At 35.4% G+C, this 22,300-nt stretch overlaps 1 protein-coding gene across 1 annotated transcript in view; it reads right to left on the bottom strand.

Moving 5' to 3' along the window:
- The window catches only part of LOC110373686 (tRNA dimethylallyltransferase), a 166,899-nt gene extending 144,700 nt beyond the window's left edge, over window positions 1–22,199 (bottom strand). The window contains exon 1 of the mRNA XM_064036942.1: window positions 21,890–22,199. Coding sequence (XP_063893012.1) covers window positions 21,890–22,030 — 141 coding nt within the window. The 5' untranslated portion in view covers window positions 22,031–22,199. The remainder of the gene's footprint in view (window positions 1–21,889) is intronic.
- Window positions 22,200–22,300: the final 101 nt, after the last annotated feature.

The raw sequence follows: 22,300 nt of genomic DNA, 5'->3' as shown, positions 1-22,300 counted from the left end.
GATTATTATTGGATTATTACTTGACGAAAGGCTTTTAGTAACTATGACGATATGTATGCGCGAAACGCATATAAAAATAACAAAATAGGTTCTTTCAACTGTTCTAAATACGTCATCTACTTAAAAATCATTAGCCAGACGCCCAATTCGGCAAAAACTGATCTTAATTCGGAACACAAATCGTTTGCTTAAAACATCACAGATTATTCAATCCATTATAATTTCAAATTTGATTGCTATTCAAATTATTAAACTGGTCTAATACGCTAGAGATAATAATTTTTAATAAGTACAATCTGATGAAATAATATACGACGTTGATAAGCAGCATCGGGGTAAGAACAACTTGTTCTGACTTGATTAATTATTAAAACAAAAGATAAACTTTGTCGCGATATGATCTATATACAGATAATAGTTTGATACCCACTGTGATCTAAATTGATCAACATTTTTATCTTAAGACTACAGACATGGGAAACCTCTATATATTTTGTATGTATCTATTATAATTACGTAGATAGCATCATTGCTATTGATAAGTTTTATTACAATAGTTTATTGTGTTACCTTCAGGTGTGTGAGAAGAGGCCTGTATCTTGCATTGGGACAATAAGGCCCATAAAGATGATAAGTCCACAGCTTCTAAGAAGAATGAAGATGTCACATCATAAGACAGAGAATCCTAGTTCATCTGCCGAGGCTGTTCCCAAACATATAGGGGTCGGCTTCCAGCATAGCCCGCTACAACAGCTGAGTAGGTACCAGTGTCTTAAATGGAACGACTACCTATCTGAGCTCCTCAAGACCTACCCGGGTAATCCAATAACCTTAGGTAAGACTGGTTATCAGAATTCCCGTAACAAATGCCAAAGACAGTGTAATTTTGAAGACTATTTTATAAGTGGCCTTCTCATTTAATTATTTAGTTTTATCATCTAAAACTATTAAATCACCCTTCAAGGGAATCGAAACACGAGTGAATCGATAAGACTATTGAATTTTAAATGTTATAGCTATGTAAATGACTACAACTGGTTTGATTAACAAAACGAAATGTTACTACGCAGTAAAACACGAAGGATTGTTTCCTTATTGTCTCTCTGATTAGCACTACGACATATTAATTTTATTGGCGTAAAATATCGGAATATTTAAGCTATTTAATATCTTTTGACGATATCGATATTATGATGATGCTGTCAATCAGGTGGACAACAAAAAAATATTACGTCAATGATCTAAATTAAAAAGTGAACAACGTAGTAGAGCTTGGATATCTATAGGATTTTTCATGTAACCAATAAAACACTACAAACTACATACTTATGTGTCTGTTTGCGAAAACCTTAAAACTACTCGGTAGATTTTAATGCGGGTTTCAGCGACAAATACGAGTAATTCTCATCATAATATAACCGACGCTGAGGCGAAACGATATTATCAATACTGTTTAATAAATTGTAGATCAATTAAGTCTAAAGACTTCACCACACAAGCTCGTACGATACCTAAACGTAATTTCAAAATCAAGTTTTTCATTTGAGCAAGCGAGCAGTCTCCCGCTACAGTATCGCAGTACTGAAGTTACCTAAACTAACCGAGCCCTTATGAAAACACCTTACTAAAAAAAACACCAAAACAACGCCCACACAACACCATAATTTTGTTTACAATCCCCATGTGAGAAACGATGACCTATCAAGGTCGTCATGTCACGGGCCAGCCATCACAATAGCAGGTCGGGTAAGTCGAACATTTTCACTTTCATACATAGCTGTAGCCGAGCGTAGAATTCCTGTTTCAACGTCTATACCTACTGTGTACCTAATGTTTTCGTGTTTGCTGAATATTTTGGGTGGACTGTCTTTTGTTTTTGGCTCTCACTTAGGCCTAAGTTCATCGATAATATCAACGTCAGTTTTCTTTACTTTTAACGTATTTACTGTCGGCTGGAATGGGCTTTAGAAGCTTGAACTTGATTTAATAAATAACTCTAGAACCTATTTTAAGCGCATGTAGTTTTGCAAATGGCAGTCCGCAACTGAATTCCGAGTACTCGGAAAAACCGCGCGGAAAATGTACTAGTGTGATAGCTGTAAATTTTGGTGTATTTCCTTGCCAAATGAAGTGTATATTCTTTTAGCAATTGCTTTGGATGCCTGCTATTACAGCTGACGTTAATTACCAACTTCTCATCACAGTCATGAAAACTAGATAAATATACTTCGTATCATATTTCTAAATATACTATGTCTCATACGCCCCGGATTCTCGTTTCGCTTAAATTCTGAAACAGGACGCGATTCATTAGTTTCAAGAAGAAAATTAATGAACGTAAAGGATTGAAATTTCTAGCGTGAGATTTAATATATGGGTCACGTTATGAAGTGAGAACGAAGGATATCCCGTTGTTGAATTAATATGAAATTAAATCAATAGGATTTTGAAAAATAATGCTAAATATCCGTATCAATTAAGACTGTCAGGCTGACTAACGGCTGGTGTCTAAGCAATTTTAACGGTTGTTTATTTGTCTTTGAAAATACATAAATAAAACACCCATACAGGTGCAAAAACCTGCCACAAAAGCTTTCACCCAAACATTCATTTATATTTCCATCACTTCATTCAGGTAACCTAGGTCCAATCAAAGTTAACAAACACACAAACATTTGTACTCGAACCGTAAATGTACAAGCAAATAAGACACAGCACACTAAACGAAATATTCCCACATAAAACTGAGAGAACTAACATAAATCATACATTTCTAGACACGAACGCAGTATTTAGGAAACTTTATGCCTATTTTAACACGTTAGGAAAACTGCTCATAAACATTTGCCAAGAGGATAGATAAAAACCCTTAGATCAGTAAACCAACTGGATACGCCGTAACCACGCCTTTCTGTCTTACGTAAGTAAGAGATCAGCGATCATTTCATGTAAGTATGCGTATTAAGTGTTTGTCAATTGCATCATGTGCATGTAAGGATGATAGGAAATGCTTGAGTAAGACCAATTTGTTCCCCGCCCATGTACCAGGTTTTTCACATGCTCCTTTTCGCTCATAGGAGTTAAAATTGTTTGAATGCTCCGAGTTAAAAACCCGCTACTTACCAAAACGAATACATACCTATAAGGAAAAATCGCCAAAGATTCAGCAAGAGACCGAATCACACCACTCTTTATCGGCAAACGTGTGCTTTACATATTTATAAGTAAGGGAAAATATAATCATGTCCAGCTAAACTTTTAATATTAGAGATTAGAGTGGTCCTGTAATTTAGGTAGAAGACATACACACTGCTAAACATATGTAAGTATGTTTATGTTTTATTCAAAGATGGAAATTCGAAAATGTTACTCGTGTATTCGGAGATTGTTTTGGTTGAATAATTTGATAAGACAATCTACTTCCTAAATAAACCTATACCTACCTGCTTGCAAAAATTGAGGGTAAATTAAAACAGAAACTACTAAAAATGGAAATAATAAAAAAAGCTAAACATGTCCTGTGATTTTTCCAAGATGACGTGGCTATTGAATTAACCAATCCTCATACAGATAAACAACATATGTAACTACAAGTAATTAAAACAAGTTAATAGCTTATATATTTACTCAAGCCATTGTTACATTGAGAGTAAAATTACAACAATTTGGTAAAAAAGATAATTCTTCGAGTTATAAAAACTTGATACATTGACACAGTTGACACGACTAGAAAAGGGGTGAATAATAAATTGATGACTGACACTCCTGGACATGTATAAAAACAAAAGACCTATAAGTAGGTATGCTTTTATATACATTTAACATAGATGAGAATACGAAAGACTAATCTAATACTCGAAGTCAGGTATTTATCTTTCTCCAGGGCTGCGGGATTGTTCGAAAGAGTTACCGCGGCTCTGGTACAAGAAGGCATGATTGGTTTTAGTCAGTAAGAGTCTGACACTCACGTTGCACACACAGCGGTCGGAGTCATTTGATGATTTCGCACCAAAAGGTATTTATCTCTCTGAGTGCTAGAGAGCCTGGGTAATTTTCAATCGAAAAAACCAAGACTCGAGTAAAATAGCTTGGAAAAGCTAGTTAGCAATAATATTAGTCCGTATTATCCTTCCCAAAGAGCATAACTAATAACATAATAATATTGATGGCCGTGGACGAGTAACAATGCAATCGCCGATCTAATTACACAGAATTAATTCTGGACTTGACGATCTAGATGCCAATTAAAAGATAACTTCTGATTCCAATTAGTACACATCATCATCCTCATCCTCCGAGCCTTTTCCCAATCACGTTGGGGTCGGCTTCCAGTCTAACCGGATTCAGCTGAGTACCAGTGCTTTACAAGAAGCGACTGCCTATCTGACCTCCTCAACCCAGTAACCCGGGCAACCCGATACCCCTTGGTTAGACTGGTGTCAGACTTTCTGGCTTCTGACTACCCGTAACGACTGCCAAGGATGTTCACTGACAGCCGGGACCTACAGTTTAACGTGCCATCCGAAACACAGTCAATGGTGTCTAAGATATACTTTAAAGTACATACAAACTTAGAAAAGTTGCATTGGTACTTGCCTGACCTGGGATCGACCCCGCGCCCTCATACTTGAGGTTGGTCCTTTACCCACTAGGCCACCACGACTTCGACCACGACCAGTACACAAAAGGGATAAATAAAATCAGCATCTCTAAAAACTTTATGTAACTAAAATCATTTGAAGACTGGAGCCGCAACTGTCTTTGCGAAAAAGTCTATCAATGAATGCTGAGGGAATAAACACAAACACAAACCACACACGAAACACAAACAGTGATAGGTCATTCTAGCATTTTACGGACAGTACAAGCATAAACTTAACACACACATGTATGAAAGTGGGCAATGGCGTCTTCGGTTGGCTAAATGCTTTCTGATAAAGAATAAATAAATAAAGGCCCAAACCAAACCAACTTCCCGGTTAAGCCGACCACAGAAAAAGCTAAGCAGACAATGAAAGAACTTTTTACGCGTGTCAAAACAGCCACTCGAATACGCGAATGACCTCAAAATGTCGACGTCCTGTAGTCGACAAAAAGTGAGCACATAAATAAAATACTACGTTTCGAAATAAGGAAAATCTATTGCCTAACTGTGAAATTCTAAGCTGGGGACAAAATAACAATGATTTTGATAAAAGTTTCAGTTTATAACTAAATGTACGGAGACTACATCACTGTACAATTACGAGGCATCATATGGCAGACTTGCAATTGATTTGATGAGCACTGTTATCATCTATCATCTGCCTAGCCTTTTCCCAACTATGTTGGGGTTGGCTTCCAGTCTAACTAGACGCAGCTGACTACCAGGGTTTTACAGGGAGCGACTGCCCATCTGAGCTCCTCAACCCAGTTACCCGGACAATCCGATACCCCTTAGTAAGATTAGCTGTCATTCTCTCTGACTTCTTGTAATGACTGCCAAATATGTTCAAATGACAGCTAAGACCCAATTTGGAGCCGTTATAGAATTAGCAAGCATTTGTTTTTTCTAGGTTGTCATGTTCACGGCCTGAATACGTCCAAATGTTTCGATATTTGTTTGTTTGTAAATGTGTTTAGGAAGGTGAATTTATTTAGCGACTATATAGGAGCTTTGAACTGCAGTTGGATCATAGTATTTTGTTTGTATTATGTTCTGTGGAATTTATACTGTGTTCAATAAATGCGCTTGCTTTTCCATAGAAACATGAGTAAATTAACCAAAACATGAGGATCATTTGAGGGCTGTTATATTATGTGCATTATTTGAGGCACGCGTGAGGACTGTTATATTATAAAATATGTGCCTCTGAAATAAAACTAAACCTTTGTAATTAAAACCTCATTTCATACTGTAAGCACATACTTCAGACATTTGATTACTGCGTAAGTCAAATGAATGAGATTATATGGTACATTTTATAAATATTTTGAGTCATCGCTGATATTAAGGTTGACTGGAGAGAATGCCCATGGCATTAAGTCCGCCTTTGTAATTGTATGATTGCATAAAGTTAAATAAATAAATAAATATTATTGGTCATAAAATTTGTATATCTTAGTTCTGCAAATGTTGTGAACTATTATTACACATAAACTGACAATACAAATAATTATGAATAATTCAAAAACACTTTTAACATAAGCATCTTATAGTACCGAAAATGAGTGCCCATCAATACCACCTAATACCCATTCAAACAAAAATTAAACGCAAAATAATACTCGACAAAATAAAGACGCAATACCAAAAAACGTTTGAAGTATTCGCAATAATCGTCCCACAGTATTTCCAATAAATAGGAGGCGTCTGCTATTTAAATATTTATTAGAGTAAAATCATACAGACACAAAGGCGTAAAAACGTGTTCGTATACATGATTTATATTATGTATGTACATTCATTCACTTTTTCAAACTATTCCGCATTAAAATCAATATTGACAACGAGTTTTTTTATCATTATTCCGTAATGTATGCACAGTATGTAATCATTACTATGCAGACATGTTATTCTTCGAGTCTAGGTATTTCATTTTTTATCTAATCAGAATCTTCTTAATAAATTAATCTTAAATGCACTTGGAAGTACACGATAATTTATGATTCATTCAATGAGAAATAACATGTACTGTAATGATTTATTTACCGCAACATGAACTTGACAAAACAATAAATTAATAGAATTGTATACTACATAAATGTCTACAAAGACCCCTGTGAAACCGATCTAGTTTTCTTTAAACTAATAACTCTATCTTAACTGTTTATTGCTTGTTATACACGACAGATAGTAACGTACGAAACAATAGTAGTAGTAGTGATAAAGTTATTTATATTTCTCAGTAATTCCAACGACAATTAGCCGAATCTCCGTCTCGTGGGATAAGCGTTGTTTATGATACCTCATTCATCGAACCTTCACGTTTACCCGACGTGGGAATGGAGACAAACACCAATAAATATTACCAACGCCACGCAATTTATTGATTTTCCTCATGTCGTAACACCAAGTTTATTTATTTCAATATTTAATAAGGACTGCGGAACAAGACTAACTTTGGCACGTACAAATATTTGTACTTCGAAAAAAAGTTTACCCAAAAGACGTGTTTGTATTGAACAATACAATAAAAGCTAATGGCATGAACCTGAATTATTATACAAAACAATATTGGAAAAGCTTTCAGAATAATGTAATTGATTCAATACATTGTCATTGTTACAACTATCTGATAAATATGAATCAACGTTAAAGCAGGAACAGTCAGAATTTTTAATAGTCGATTATTACATAATAACCGAAACATCGATTGCATATTTCCCAGCCACAACATCAAAAGGCATCGCTGCGAGACAGACTACCTATTTGTTTATTTCCAAAAAAAAACTCCGTGATCGCCCAATTGAAATGCAAGAACACTAAAATTCGAGAACATGGCAAGATCAATGGCTGCGCGAGCGAGTGCGACGTTGAATAGTGTAATCTAATAGAATCGGCGGCCTCGGTAGGTCAGTGGCACATGATGTCATGTCGCGAAACATTCCGCCTAGAGACTGGAGGCCTTCGGGCTCACCTGTACCTACGAGTTGCTTTACTTCGCCCGCGTACCACGTTTTTGCGCACTCTTTGTCTAGTGTTTGATGTTAAACAGTCTGCCAGCGTTGAAGGTCAACACAACGATACAAAGAATTTGATCAAATCTCATATTACCAGTTTTGGGTGCGTGAGACTGAGTTTACTCCAAAATTAGGCGTGTTAATCGCGTTAAGTTTTTTTTCTTGTTATGGTTTTGGATCGTAGCCATAGGCGCTCAGCTGGGTTTTAGAATACCTACTAACGTTTATGAATGTAGGACTTTCAATGCTTCTAGACTGGAAATCAACTGATCAAACAGTACCAAAATACACAGAATATTTATAAGTCATTGTAAGAAAAGTTACGTGGATAAGTATAATATTTTACCAAGTGCTGGTTAGCGCTAAATAAATTTGTTTAGCTTGAAGTTGTGTGTATAGCAACGGTATATTCCTTGATACTAAATAAGTAGAACAAAAGGATTATGCAATGAAACGACTGGCGCATTTCTAGTAAACGTTTCAGTAAATAATAGAACTACAGAATATGAAAAAAGAAATCAGAATACACAAGATTCTCTTTAAGTATTCGCACATCTAAAGTTAAATAGGCAAGTTACGTTAAAGAATGCTGTCACTCTTAATCATCAGCCCAAAACAGGCATCGATTAGAACTAGGCGCCATTAACCAAATCAAAAAACTATAAATCAAGCACTGTCGGCGAATTTGGGCATCTAATTATGATAATCCAACATCGAGTACATACCTTATATTGTATAACACAATAAAATATTCAATTGTTTTAAGAGCTTCAACTTGTTAACCGTTGATTGCGTACATAGCTCGCATGACAATACAGTCGATCAATTAATGAAATAAATTATAATGTAATTAACATAGTAAGTACGGTTTTCCATGTAATTTATGCCGGGAATTGGGTTTTTTCCTTCACTCTTTGTTCCCTTGTACTCGTTTTATAAAGTTTAAAGTAATTCTCGTGGGTAGGAAAATGGGTAATTTCCACTAAACTCAGAAAGTTGCTAAAATACTTCAAGTCCAAAAAAACAAAACTTCCTAACCAGAAAGAACCAAAATCAAGAGTTGTACTGTCCAACAAGATCAAATATATCGTATTAGACTCGGGAAACTAGAACGTAGAGGCCCCATTCTTATTGAAGATCAAGGATAGGATACTATACTTAACTAGAAGAAATTCCAACAAGATATAGTTATGACATTAACGCAAAAAATATTTAAAGAGTCAAAATGTATGAATAAAATACTAGGTACTACGCATGCGCGAGGCGCCAAATAGTTGATTCCGGGAAACGAAAGTTATTTGACGACAAGTTTACTTAGAAGCCTATTTTCATTACTCACGTGACTTGAACAAATCAAACCAAAATATTTACATTATTAGAAACAATAGTTTGACAGTTTAGAGGTCGAAAGTTTCAAGGCGATACAAATATGGCGCAATAGAATAAAACTATTACCCCTTCGGTTTCATTGTTTTAGTTTATAAACAGGTGATGTGTTAACAAAAGGCTTAATTAATCCAAAACTTACTAAACTATTATGGATGTAAACTTATTTTAAATTAAGACTAAAAACTTGAAATCTCAATATCAAAAGTATGATGCCAAAAAATATGGGAGGAAAGATCAATGAAAAAAATACATTGCGTCGAGTCAATCAGGCATTTACCAGCAGTCATGTACCAAAGGACCAACTTTCGAGCACTTTAAATTCTACCAATGAACCTGTAGTGACGAAGCATACAGGTGCTCAGGTACCTGAGCCTAGATCAATGGCCTTTTACTCAAACACGAGATGAGTAACACAACAGTTGCGGTTTGCAGTCTCCGATGAGGAAAACGGCTGAAGAAAAAAATTTGCAGACTGTCAGCGAGAACCGTATGATAGAACACTTGAACGATGAATTAGTACGTTAGTAAGTGGAAGTGGGACTTAGAAGATATGAGGAAAATCCTCTGTCTCTCATTGATCTTAATGGTTTATTCACCTTAAGGAATCAAAGCGTTATCAGAGATATAGTCATAAATGTAGCCACACGTTACTACAAGGACATATCAATTCAGTGAAGACCCGTGCAACAAAGAGGTGAAACTGACCTGCAAATTAAAGACTAAGGACTGACTGTTCTTAGTAAGGAAATACCCAGTACCAATAGGCCACTGGCATATCTTGTAGCCGAGAATCCCCGAGAGCACCCGAAAATCGTGTGAATGTGGTGGTTGCCTGTCTTATTTTCCTCGCGCTTGCCTGTTCAGTCCTAACTTTACCTGAGATACCTTCTCGGTTCTCGTCTTCAATCAAGGAAAGTTCTCGTACAAATACCTCGACAATAATTCTGTGTGTGACGTGACGATATAAAGTCTAGACAGGGATTAAAATCAGTGTAATCAAGCAAACCGAAACCATGACTAAGTTCTTAAATCTGTAGGTCACACATACTCCGTATTTACGTCATCTCAGCATTGTTACAATCTCGTATCTTCATTAAGGATGACAGCATGGCAATTCTGTGAATAACTGCTAGTTTTGACCACTTATTTATAGATGTTATGGCATTCTGTATTGTGGCTGTTTAACAAGACATACCTAAGTTCCATAAACTCAGCGACATTTTCTTGGAATCGATTTTTAAAAGCAAAGGTCACTCTAATAGGAGTGACCTTTTAGGTTGAAAAGAAGATCATAGTAAGTAAAATTGAATGAAATGGAAAACCTAATAAACAAAGTCATTTATTTCAATTCCAAGGTAAAAACATAGACTAAACCAAAATTCCTAAATAGGAAATTTAGTCAGATAGCTCTATAATAAACTCTTTCAAGGGAAATTAAACAAACCAGAAAGATTCCTTATCGCTTTCTTTGTAAGAACCTTCGAAAAATATTCTAGTCATGTCTATTTCTAGTACAATAGCACTTGAAAATATTTATTCATGTGACACAAAAACATTAATCTAGTACCTACTACCTAAATTATAAGTGGCACGTATATACTTACTGAAGTTATTTGGACTAACCAAACGAGAAAACCGATTTAGATAGAATCATGTTTAAGAGATAGAGACCCAGAATATACTTGTAGGCTTCTGTTAGGTAAACTAGATAATAATCTAGAATACTTTTTTCTTAGGCCACATTCTGAAAACTAAACGAGTAGAAGAAACTAGGATCATATTCAACTATGCCCGAAAGACATCAGGAGTGAATAGGTCACTCCTAGGCAGCTAGGTGCTAGCGTGCTCCATCTTTGAGTACTTCATCGCTTGCCATCAGTTGAAACAATGACAAAAGCGTTTTCACTACACAAAAAAAAACATATCTAAACAGCTGAAAGTTTTTCAGCCGCTGTAAATGATTTAGTCATCAGCAAGTTCCTTGACACTTTTCTGTGTTGACTGCGATACAATAACCCGTGCACGTCACACGTTTTCTCATTATCTACATCGGAGATCAGCAGACTAACAATTAACTACTTTACTTATTAACGAGATACATGCGATCGTTGCCCTATCTACATGACAGAATGACTACACGAAAATACATTCAGAATTTTAAATTCGAACATTTTAAGTGCTGAATACCTAAGCTATAAAAAAGCTATAAATTTTATTCTTAAAAACTACAAAAAACTTGTAGAATAAATGTAAATCAATTAGTGTTAGAGAAAGAATAACTTAGCACTTAAATAAATATAACATTTTATGTGCAATTTAAACGAAATATAATATATTGTGACAAAAATGCATACAAAAAATATATTAAAAGAATTTTATTAGACACACCCACCCAAATCTAGAAAAAACTCAAAAATTATAGAGAAAATTAAAACCCAACAAGAATATTTTTCTTAATATACATATATCTGAAACTTATTTAAAGACTTATTTATGTGAGCATTCATTCTTCAATCCAAAGGTATTGAAATTGGCAACGCCTCTATCCCATATATACCACCTTACTACTATCTATATCGCAATTCGCAATGGCCAACATATAAAAAAGTAGACGCCCTCAATAACCAAAAACAATTTCCAAGAGATTCGCTTCCAAAAAGTTTTAAATAGAACATTCCATTGGCTATGGTGTTAATAATTTGTCGGTCTACCCAACACCGGTGTGACCATATAATTAGCAACTCAAGTCGTGTCAACTAGCCTCCAATTTCTGATGCCAACATTTTTTCTAGATCTTCAAAGATGGCAAGATTTTAAATTTAGAATGAGATAAAACAGACTGGAGGTAGACACCTGCTTTTTGCCAGCTGGAATTTTTAGATCTATACTCAAATTTTCGACGAAGCTAGTTTTTTTTTTTTGGTCGAGTAGATTTTCAGGTCATCTTGATAGTATTCGTACAAACGTTTGAAGTGGTTAGATACTTTTTCTATTTTTTACATTTATTAGGTAATATTTGTGCTCCAGCTAGACTTACTCAGTTCTAAAAGTAGGTGAAAAATAAAATCCTAGAAAAGCTCCTGAATTTATTTGAAAAGAATCTTTGACTTTCTCCCGTCCTCAAGGACTAGCCCAAAATAGTAATGCGAATGTTTACAAACTTCTATCTAATAATAGAAATATTATTACAAACAGTATATATTCCCTCTGTTTTGGACAAAGGCGATTTTGGCACAAGCAGCAATGTCCACACTTGGCCAATTCACAATAATAACCAGACACTGTTAACATTTAAAGTGTATTCAAATCTTTAATGGATCTAGATAAAACGATTGATGTCTGATAATATAATTTTAGTTTCACAGACACTTAATTACTTGAGCCAGTTTTTTTGCCAAAATAAGACCTAATGGAGCTAGTATTAAAAGTGTTCAAACAATCTTGATACCTACTGAAGTTCATGTCATCCTTGTCAATATAAAATTGAATTACAAAAGCATAGTATATGCACAGAATACAAGGCTCACATATCGATACACAAATCGAATTTATTAAAGCGATACATGATGCTACCAATACATGGCCGCCATTTCAATTCCCCCAGTTCAAAAGACCAATATAATAAATCACAACCCCAACAAGGCTAATCAAAAAATTATAACCAATCGGCGTCTGTTTTACTTACAAATGAAAACGAGACATCTGATCAGCATTTATCTATTTGTAGTCAAACAAATGTCTAGTTTTCTCTATGACGAGTCAGGGACGCGATTAGTCATAGCTAATCATTGTAATAGACACGACAGACAGCTGTTACTTTTTACATAGATATATAATTGCTAAGTGCAGTACATACGATGGAAGTGAATCACGAGACGGAATCAGATGGGCGTACGCATGATGTCACGGCACAACATAGTACGCTGAACGGCTTTCCGAAAATTCGACGCAGATTGATCGGCCATTTACATAATAAAATTTAAGATTCAAATAGTGACGTAAAGTTAGAACAAGATAAGTTCGCAAAAATATCCGCAATAGCGCTCGAATGGGATCATAAGAATAGATTTTATTGTTTGAACAGCTGTTTTCTTAGAGGTCTCTTCCAGCCAGAACTTTGCTTTGTTTATTTTTAGATCCAGTTCAGAAATTACTTTTTCATATATTCCTTTAGTATTTCTTTGGGCGTAAAGAATAATAAAAGTCCAGAAATACTACGATGCTATATGCGAATAACGATATGGACGAAGAGAACGCTAAAATGGACAGTTTTATGTTTCCTTTTAATTTATAACTACAGCTACTTATATTTTAAGCCCCTACTGGAAAACGAACTTTTCCGCAGTTGGCTTTCGTGAGGGAAACGGTTATTTAAGCGAAGCGGAAATCACGTGCGAGCAAAAAGGGCAATTAAAATGACACGCTTAATAAATAGAATTTTATTAGAGAACACTAAGAAAAACGTTGGTTTCAAGACACGGTCATTCATAAAAAGCCTGCGTAGATACGAAGGTTAACACCTTCCAAGGTACCCGTAATACCTTCGAAGGCCGTTCCGAGGCACGTCGGCAAACTACATATGTCAACGATCACGAGTGTTTGCACGACCATCACAGCTGACTTCAATTCTCACCTTCCGAACCTTTTTACGCCGATCCTGCCAGAAAATCTATTTGCAAGATGATATCTACAGCTATCCGTATTGCACACTCGAAAACGGGTCAAAATACAAGATCAGAAATAGAATACCTTGGGATAACGCTACGCAGGTTATTTAATGCGTACGAACAACGCAACATAAACTATGTTGAGATACACATCGTACATATTACGTCTGGTAGATTAAGTGTGGCTCCGCTTAAAGGAATGTTTCAGGATTTTAATGGAACCCCTTCAACAGAGAGAACTTTCGCTACCTTAAAGCTATATGGTGGATCGTAACTTTAAGCCAAGTAATTATAACATACAATAATTAACATCGAAGTTACATCGCTTGATAAGTAAAAATAACACAGGAGACTTCAATTTTCTGTTTAGCTACATTTAATTCCTCCTATTGTGACGATAGTCTTTTACATTTTTTTCCATAAGAAAATCTTCTCATGATCTCAAGGACCAAAGGTGTCGCAGGATTCCCCCAAATGGTCAGTCTCAACTTGGTAGGTCTATGGAGGCACCGCAGGGTGGCGGAAAATACCGCGCCGATGGCCTTGGACGAGACGTCGAACTCTCCGCGGAATGCAAACACGGACTGGCGGCCGCCTTGCCGAAAATTGTGTGTATGTGGCCAATTCGCAGATGTAACCTGTGCCTCACAAGCGAAGGTGTGAACTACAAAATTGTTGCTTTTATGTCTAATCTCGGAATTAGGTTAGAGGCGGATGTTATGTCATCTGTATTCGCAGATAAAAGTAAAAACTCGCGCCCATTTATGGTGGTACGTTTACGAGAATCTGTTAATAATTCGTCTGCCAAATTGATTCGACGTTTTAAAATTAGACTCGCCATAAAACTTGTGTCCTTGAGTCGAATATTAAAACTCGTTGGATGTACACTTTAGACTCTGATTCATTCTATTAATCATGACGAAAATAAATTAGGCATGTGAAACCTACATACTCGAGAATTTTCACTTTCCGTAGAACTAGTTCAAATAAGATCGTTAATTGTTGAAATTGGAGTTGCGGCCATAAAATAATTAGCACACAACCCTTTTGTTAGAACTCAAACCGCTGCCAAATGATGTAAATTGAGATCGATAGGAACTAAAATACCACACAAATCTGTGAGATCGTTCTGGTGCGGTTCTAACTATACAGTATCACTCTCTATGCCAATTAGGGATAACTTCTACACTATAAGACGTCCTCTAATTAACATACTACGATTCTAATAAGAATTTACGGTCTTACGATCAAATCATATCTCTGTAATGGTAAGAAAGATAATTAAACCAAAGGCATTGTAATTAGTTCCATAAATATATCCGGATATTTAAACCACGTTTTTAATTCAAAGTGTCATGGGGGAGAGCAGAATGCGTGCAATTGATGATAATCCCCGGATTACACCGAACCCTAATTAAAAATAATCACTTTTGTTGCAAAAAAGCTGCAAATATTTTCACTTTAAATTATGTGAGCTTCAAATTAGGGGGAGATAATGGGAATAATAAGAATTTTGAAGTCGAATAAGTAAGAGATAAGATCGAGTAAGGAAACAATGTTATGGTGTTATTAAAGTTATTTAAATAATTAACGGGGAAACATGAAGTGGGTACACTAAATGCAGCTACACAAAAGTAGCAAGATAATGCTAATGTGACAGTTTTGTGCCTAGACGCCAATTGGGAAGTAATCCACGGTTGTTTAAACATTGTCTCACGATGTTATTGTCCCCAAATGGACCCAAATATAGAGGCGCGCGTTTGGAGTGCACCGAAATCTTGTAGGAGTACGTTACATGCCATTCAAAATAATGAAAAGAGAATGAATGGAAATCCGGATTTTGATATCTGTACTATCTTTTTAATTTTTGAGAGTACTTACATTTACATAAAATTCTATAAATATAATCTCAACTGATAGATCTTATGTCTGCTGTTGATCTTAGAATGTTATTTATTTCTTACTTGGCAGCGGAAGTCGTGAAATAATATCGATTATAGTTTCATATACTTAACCGATTTCAAAGAATTTCCCTAGTTGTAATAATGAGAATTCCCGCGTACAGAACCATAAATATATATTAATAAACGTAAGGGTTTCCTTATTGAAACATACAACCATGTTATGAGCATTCTTGGCTCTATAGATACGAATAAAATGTTATTTCTAAAAATCTTTACAGGCCACTGAAAGGAAACTTTATTTCTCGGAAAGAGTAGATACAATACCACTTTCCGCTGTTCATTTAAAACATAAAGAAACGTAATGCTTAAACAACAATCTAATTGCAAAACTACATATTTAGTTACCTAACAAACAATAATGACAAAGTAAAATTCCTGACAACGCAAACCCTAGTTAACTTTACCCAGAAACAAAATCAGCATAAACTTGCAATTTTTAATCAAGGCCATGACACTAACAAAAATAATGGCAAATTTTAAATGCGTTCATAGATCTGCAATTCGTGCATATACTACTTTGGCGACATCGACCGCAACGAAGGTTGCAGAGTATCGGCCATTCCCAATATCTGTCTATTGATTTGACAGATAGAATTTTGGTACAATCCCTCTACAAGTTAAGTCAAATTCCTATCCTCGAGTAGGCTAAACAAGAGATAGATAGAATATTGGGACATACCCTTGGTAGACATAAGAAAAATGTGAATGTAACAGTGGATTTGTTTTCTGCAATCTTTGCGTATACTGTAGTGACAGCGACCCGAGCGAAGGCTATACGACAGTCGGGTTATGTAACGAGGTGCATACATACGTATGTGTAAGTATATACTTCTTGGTAGTATGTGGTGTTTCTTCTTTCATTCTTTCTTTCTTTCTTTAGTCATGTAGTCCAGAATGGTGTTGGTATAAAATCTTGTAGGTCATGCACATACATACAGTCTTTCGCATACTAGCTCTTAACTTTTTAACAAATTTTTGCAATAGCTATTACGCGCGGTTACACTCACATTCTGGAAGAAATACTTCCTAAGGTTTAAAAAGTAGCCTATGGGATATGTCCTTTCTCAGGGTTTAGATTACCTATGTCGTTTCAGAACATTTGTAATGAAATCGCGATAGATATTCAAACATACAGAGTTATATTCGCATTTAGGATGTTTTTGCACGCTTTTGAAGATACATACTACCCGACTGTCCAAAAGGGTTAAATTTTTTGCCCAGTTCACAGCTTATCCTCCAATTTCGCGCTCCGTACGTGATGACTATAGTATGGTATGATGACTATGACATATAAGAATTACGCGAGCAACTCTGAAGCGCGTAGGTACGACGTCTGCTCACTATCAGCATGACTTGCTGTTTTTCTCATTTTAAGCAAATCTAATTGATAATTTTAATATCAGGTTCAACAACCCATGTTTAGAACGTGGGACTAAGTAATGATATCAGAGTTTCTTTTGATTGTAAGATTAGGAGCATTAAACTGCTGAAGAATCAGTGAATCCGGTTCAAAGAATTTTCTAAGTACTATTTATTATATTCTCTACTAGCTTTCGCCATCAGTTTCAGCCGCGTCCATAAGAAAAACTTCATGGATATAAAGTACCTAGCCTATAGTCTTCCTCGCAGAATAGGCTATCTTGAAGTGAACGGATTTTTCAAATCGGCTCAATAGTTCCTGTGGTTAGTGGGCCTTCAAACAGACATAGAAACAAGCTCTTCAGCTTACAATAATATTATAGTAATATTCCTTTGATTGAAAAGACGACGAATCCCAATAAGATATCTAATAATTAAAAAACACAAAGAAATCTGCAATACTTATATTTTATTCTGGCGCGAACCAGCAGATATGATGGCTTTACATCTACTTTTGCTCCCCCATTTTAATTTCAAGCTTCATTAACTCATAAACTTGTTAAATTATTGCTAAGCTTTTCTTTACTCGGCCATTTTGTTAATCCTGAGAATTATTTAATAAGTTTTTATTTTATCGCTAATGATTGGAAGACATTTGTGGTTTCATTATGGAACGGGAAAATGTAATAGCTAAGACAGCTGGTATAATACATAATTTATTGAAAACAGAAGATATCAAGAACATATAAGGAATTGTATGTTGATGTGCATAGTAGTCATGTAGCTCCCTCTCCTGAACACTCATAGTAAACTTTTTTATAGTAGCAATCAAGGAGTTTTCACATCTTTATACTGTTGCTAGAAGTAATTATAGGTAGTATATAAAATTATGATTATGAAGAGTTTGTTCGTTGAAATATTTCAACGTAAACTGTTGAAAATTCTTTCCATTTTAAATGGCCCCTTTAATAACGAAGGTTGTAGGGTAAAGTAGTTCCTACGGGACTCAGGTGAGACCGGCTTGCGGAGCTGGCTAAGATACATAATACATAATCACAAGGAAAGCAGTACCGACACACCGAAGTACCGACAGTTGTAGTACATCGTTTCCTTTGACGTCACATGCCAAGCGTGTATCTGTTACCAAACTACGGATTCTAGTAATGATTAAGTCATTCTCGTCGTCTCAATATTATGTGGGTGATACCTCCTGATCCGAGAGATATGTCATAAGGAAGTCATCTGGCGTCGAGATGTGTGACCTCATTTAACGGCACCCTTAATGCGACTGGACCTCAACATACAAACCTTTATTTAGGTTTCCGGGAAAACTGTCGAATATTTCGAATATTTTACTACAAACTTTTTGTCGGCCGATAGTTTGTTTACAACCGGTATCAGAACGACTTAAATCTGTATGTAATCAAGATAGACCAGTATAGAATACTTATTATACCTATGTACTCGATTTGTAACTCTGCCACTATAATGCGACTAAACTGATGAAGATTAATTCATAACGTACAAGCAAAAAGTTTCTATGGCCGCGACTGAAACCTCGGGCTTGGTGATGCCACAAAATCCATAACGTTAGTAACCCATTCCACAAATGATCTTAGCTGTAATATTCCCATTAAATGAGTAAATCGAGATAAATGTCCTGTCTAAGAGTGGGTTTGATCACAATAGGTCAATGGGCTCGAACCACCATTGACGAAACCGCCGTAACGGTGAACGGTTTGCACCCTCACTTAAAACCTATTGTGCTCCCTGCATTCAAACCGCAATCGATTAATTCTACGGTTTTAATGTGTTTTTAAATATCTGTAAATACATAATATTGAATCTATGTCCACCGGTAAAACAGTTTGTTTGTTAGGACGCCCTAATCTCGTGAACCACTGGTCCGATTTGAAAACTTTAACAGTGTTAGACAGGTCATTTATCGAGGAGGGCTAAAGGCTACTTTTTATCCTAGTGCGAAGTGTTCCTATTACACGCTGGTGAAACCGCTGGCGCTGGCTAATCTTCAGATACCAATGCTTATGAAGCAAACAATGAGCCTATAAATAAAATAATACCCGGATATAATCTAGAACAGCTGCAAAAGAAAATAAATCTGCAATACTAACTAACTTTTAAGTGTCCGGCCGCAATCAATCGGCCATTTGCAAATTAATATTGCCCCGGGCCACCCATTCCACAGCCGTCCACAGATCATAAAATCTTTTTTTTTTATTAAGGCGAGGAATTGGTCAACAATAATTCCATAACCGGCACGCGCATCTAAGGCGCCAAAAGGGGTCGGAGCGTCTGAGCGGGGCGAGGATAACAATACGCGCGCTAGCTTATAACTAAAAGTCGTAAGCGGCAAAATGGTTTTGTAATTTTAATATTTAGAAATGATAATTTAATAAAAATTCCTTCTACAATTTTAAAGAGTGTAATAATGTATATATATACTCAACTACTAAAAAAGTTAAGAGGCTTTAATCGGTCCCGTTTGCCCATAATATGTGAATCTCTTTTTAAAAAGAGGTATGTTTGATATATTTTTCTCTGTTATAAAAGTTACCTAATCATGTTTTCACTTCTAACAAAATAAGGTTTATATCATGAACTTTCAGGTAACCAAGTTGTATTTTGATCCGTTTTGTATTTACTGAGAAAAATTGAGATCCTTGGCGCCAAAAATTCCAATTCGTCCTCTTAACAGCAACATTATAATAGGAGGATAGTGACCGACGCATGATTCACAGGCAACGCCCCATTGTTAGACAGCCTTTTTAGGGTTCCGTACCCAAAGGGTAAAACGGGATCCTATTCTTTTCGCTCTTCCGTCCGTCCGTCCGTCCGTCCGTCTGTCACCAGGCTGTATCTCATGAACCGTGATAGTTAGAGAGCTGAAATTTTCACAGATGATGTATTTCTGTTGCCGCTATAACAAAAAATACTGAAAACTAGAATAACATAAATATTTTGGGGGGCTACATCAAACGTGATTTTTTTGCTCATTTTCTAAACAATGGTACGGAAACCTTCGTGCGCGAGTCCGACTCGCACTTGACCGGTTTTTTCTAACCACTAACCATTTGTTCTAGCTAGACTGGTCCGAAATAATTGCATGCAATTTTCGAGCATTGAATGGTCACACGAAACTACATTTTGTATTGTTTTATTTTTTGTGGTGTTAAAGTTCAAATTGTGAGGTTGAAGTGGGTCAGTTATGGGGTAGCTTTTAGTGTATAACTGTATGATGTACCATATTTTTTGGTTCTTTGTTGTGAAGCCTATATTTTGAAAAGCTTGAAAGACGAGGGTAAGATCCAAGTTGGACTAACTATTTAGTAATCTGTGGTCATATAGAGGTACTTGATTTACGCAACAACTTTTTACTTCTACCATTGCATCTGAAGGAATAAATCTAACACTGGTCTTCGAAACAAGATAAATGTTGCATGTTGCAGGAAAGCCAGAAGATTTCTCTTTTGAAATAAACTTTACATATGTATATTCTTTCTTTCCTTTCCTTCTTTTTTGTTTGCAAAGAAATTGATAAAAAAATAATATGCTATGATTAATGAGTTTTTCAAATATAACTTTTTATACAAAAGAGGAATATTCAAACAAAGCAGCATCACTTGGATACCACTGTGTGGGATAAGTACAATAGCTTCAAGAAATAATCCTATAAGAATTTATTTTCTATTTAAGAAATCTAAATCACCTGTCGTCTTTGAAAGTCCACTAGGAATTGAAATATCCAACTTCCTATATTATTAATGACTGTTATTACCCATTGTCCAGTATCTTGTAAGAATAGATAATTGTCAATTTCTTATAAGAAATATAATTTATTTTTATTACATATAATTAGAATAAATATAATTAAATATGTACTTAATACAAATTACCTATATTCCTATAGCTACTTATTGCTGGGTATTGTTAAATGATATTGTTTTACTCAATAGTGTGTGCAGTTTTTCAGGCAAAACATTGAAGCTAGGCCAACCATGTTAGTCATAATCAGCCTTCATGCAAACTATCATATAACACTTAAAAACTCTTTGAAAAGTACTGCAATTAAAAGTAGAAATATGATTTACAAGAAAAATAATAATCATTCTTAATAACTATAGGCAACTTTTAACTAAGCCGCCCTAATAAAAAAATTGAAAGCGAGAACCAATATAAATCAATCTGTGTAATAGTGAGGAACAAAATGGTATTAAAACAGTATTAATTTAATATAGTGAGAGGGGTGCTTGTATAGTTACTGTCATTATGAAGTGTAGGTCTGTCCGTTTGAGCAAAACACATGTCTCTATGTTAAAGCGAGCATCTGTAGTTAAGTAAGATATAGTTATCCATGAGTTTTTTTCTATCTAGTATACTTTGTTGTTTCTGTCGTTCGTACCTTATATAGTCGTTTAAGTGGTTATTTTTTACAAGAATACAAATGATCGCTGTAAACTTTTACATCCCAATAATTTGCCTACTAAAGACAATCAAACTTTGATAATTCAAATGGATTCTTATTCGATTTTTGTACTTTTATATTACCTGTATTATCATATTCAAATATTACACGTCTTTAGCAAAAAATGTGTTCTAAACTGAAGAATTTTGAAATCAAAACATCACTTTTAGGTTAGGATTTATTTCATCTCAAAACATTCACTAAACGACCAAAATTTGGAAAAGTCCTCATGCCACGCGTTTCATACGACAATCTTACAGGTTTCATTGCATTTTCACATTCTAATGTTGTATAGATTCTTAGAAAATAGCCCTCAGAAGTTTGAGGTTACAATGTGACCTACATAAACGATTTTCTTAACAAACCTGCATAGAATCTGCGCTGATGATCTCCGTGGCGTACTTTTGTGCTAATTCCACACTTAACTTGGTCTTCCCCGTACCTGTAGCACCTAAAATTATCACCATAGGGACTTTAGAAGTCATCACTGCCCGAAGAGCCATCATAACAACGGCATGCGCACGAACTTCACTAATGTTTTGAGTTTTGACATCTGTCACTTGGCTCGCTCCGCTTCGTTTGAGGCACAGGAATAATATTTACAGCCAAATGATAATTATTGCTGTTATTAATAGAAATATCTATTTACATTCAGAAAGTACACATCTTTATGCTATTGTTTATTTGTCTTTCCATTTCTACACTGTTTACTTGTAACATAAACACAGTCTTTCCTCTGTATTGATATCAGCATGAGAAAATACCTACCGGCATAC

This window comes from Helicoverpa armigera, chromosome 11, assembly GCF_030705265.1.
Source record: "Helicoverpa armigera isolate CAAS_96S chromosome 11, ASM3070526v1, whole genome shotgun sequence".
Lineage (NCBI taxonomy): Eukaryota > Metazoa > Arthropoda > Insecta > Lepidoptera > Noctuidae > Helicoverpa > Helicoverpa armigera.
Note: the sequence above shows the minus strand (reverse complement) of the source record. Positions and strands in the feature narration are given on the sequence as shown.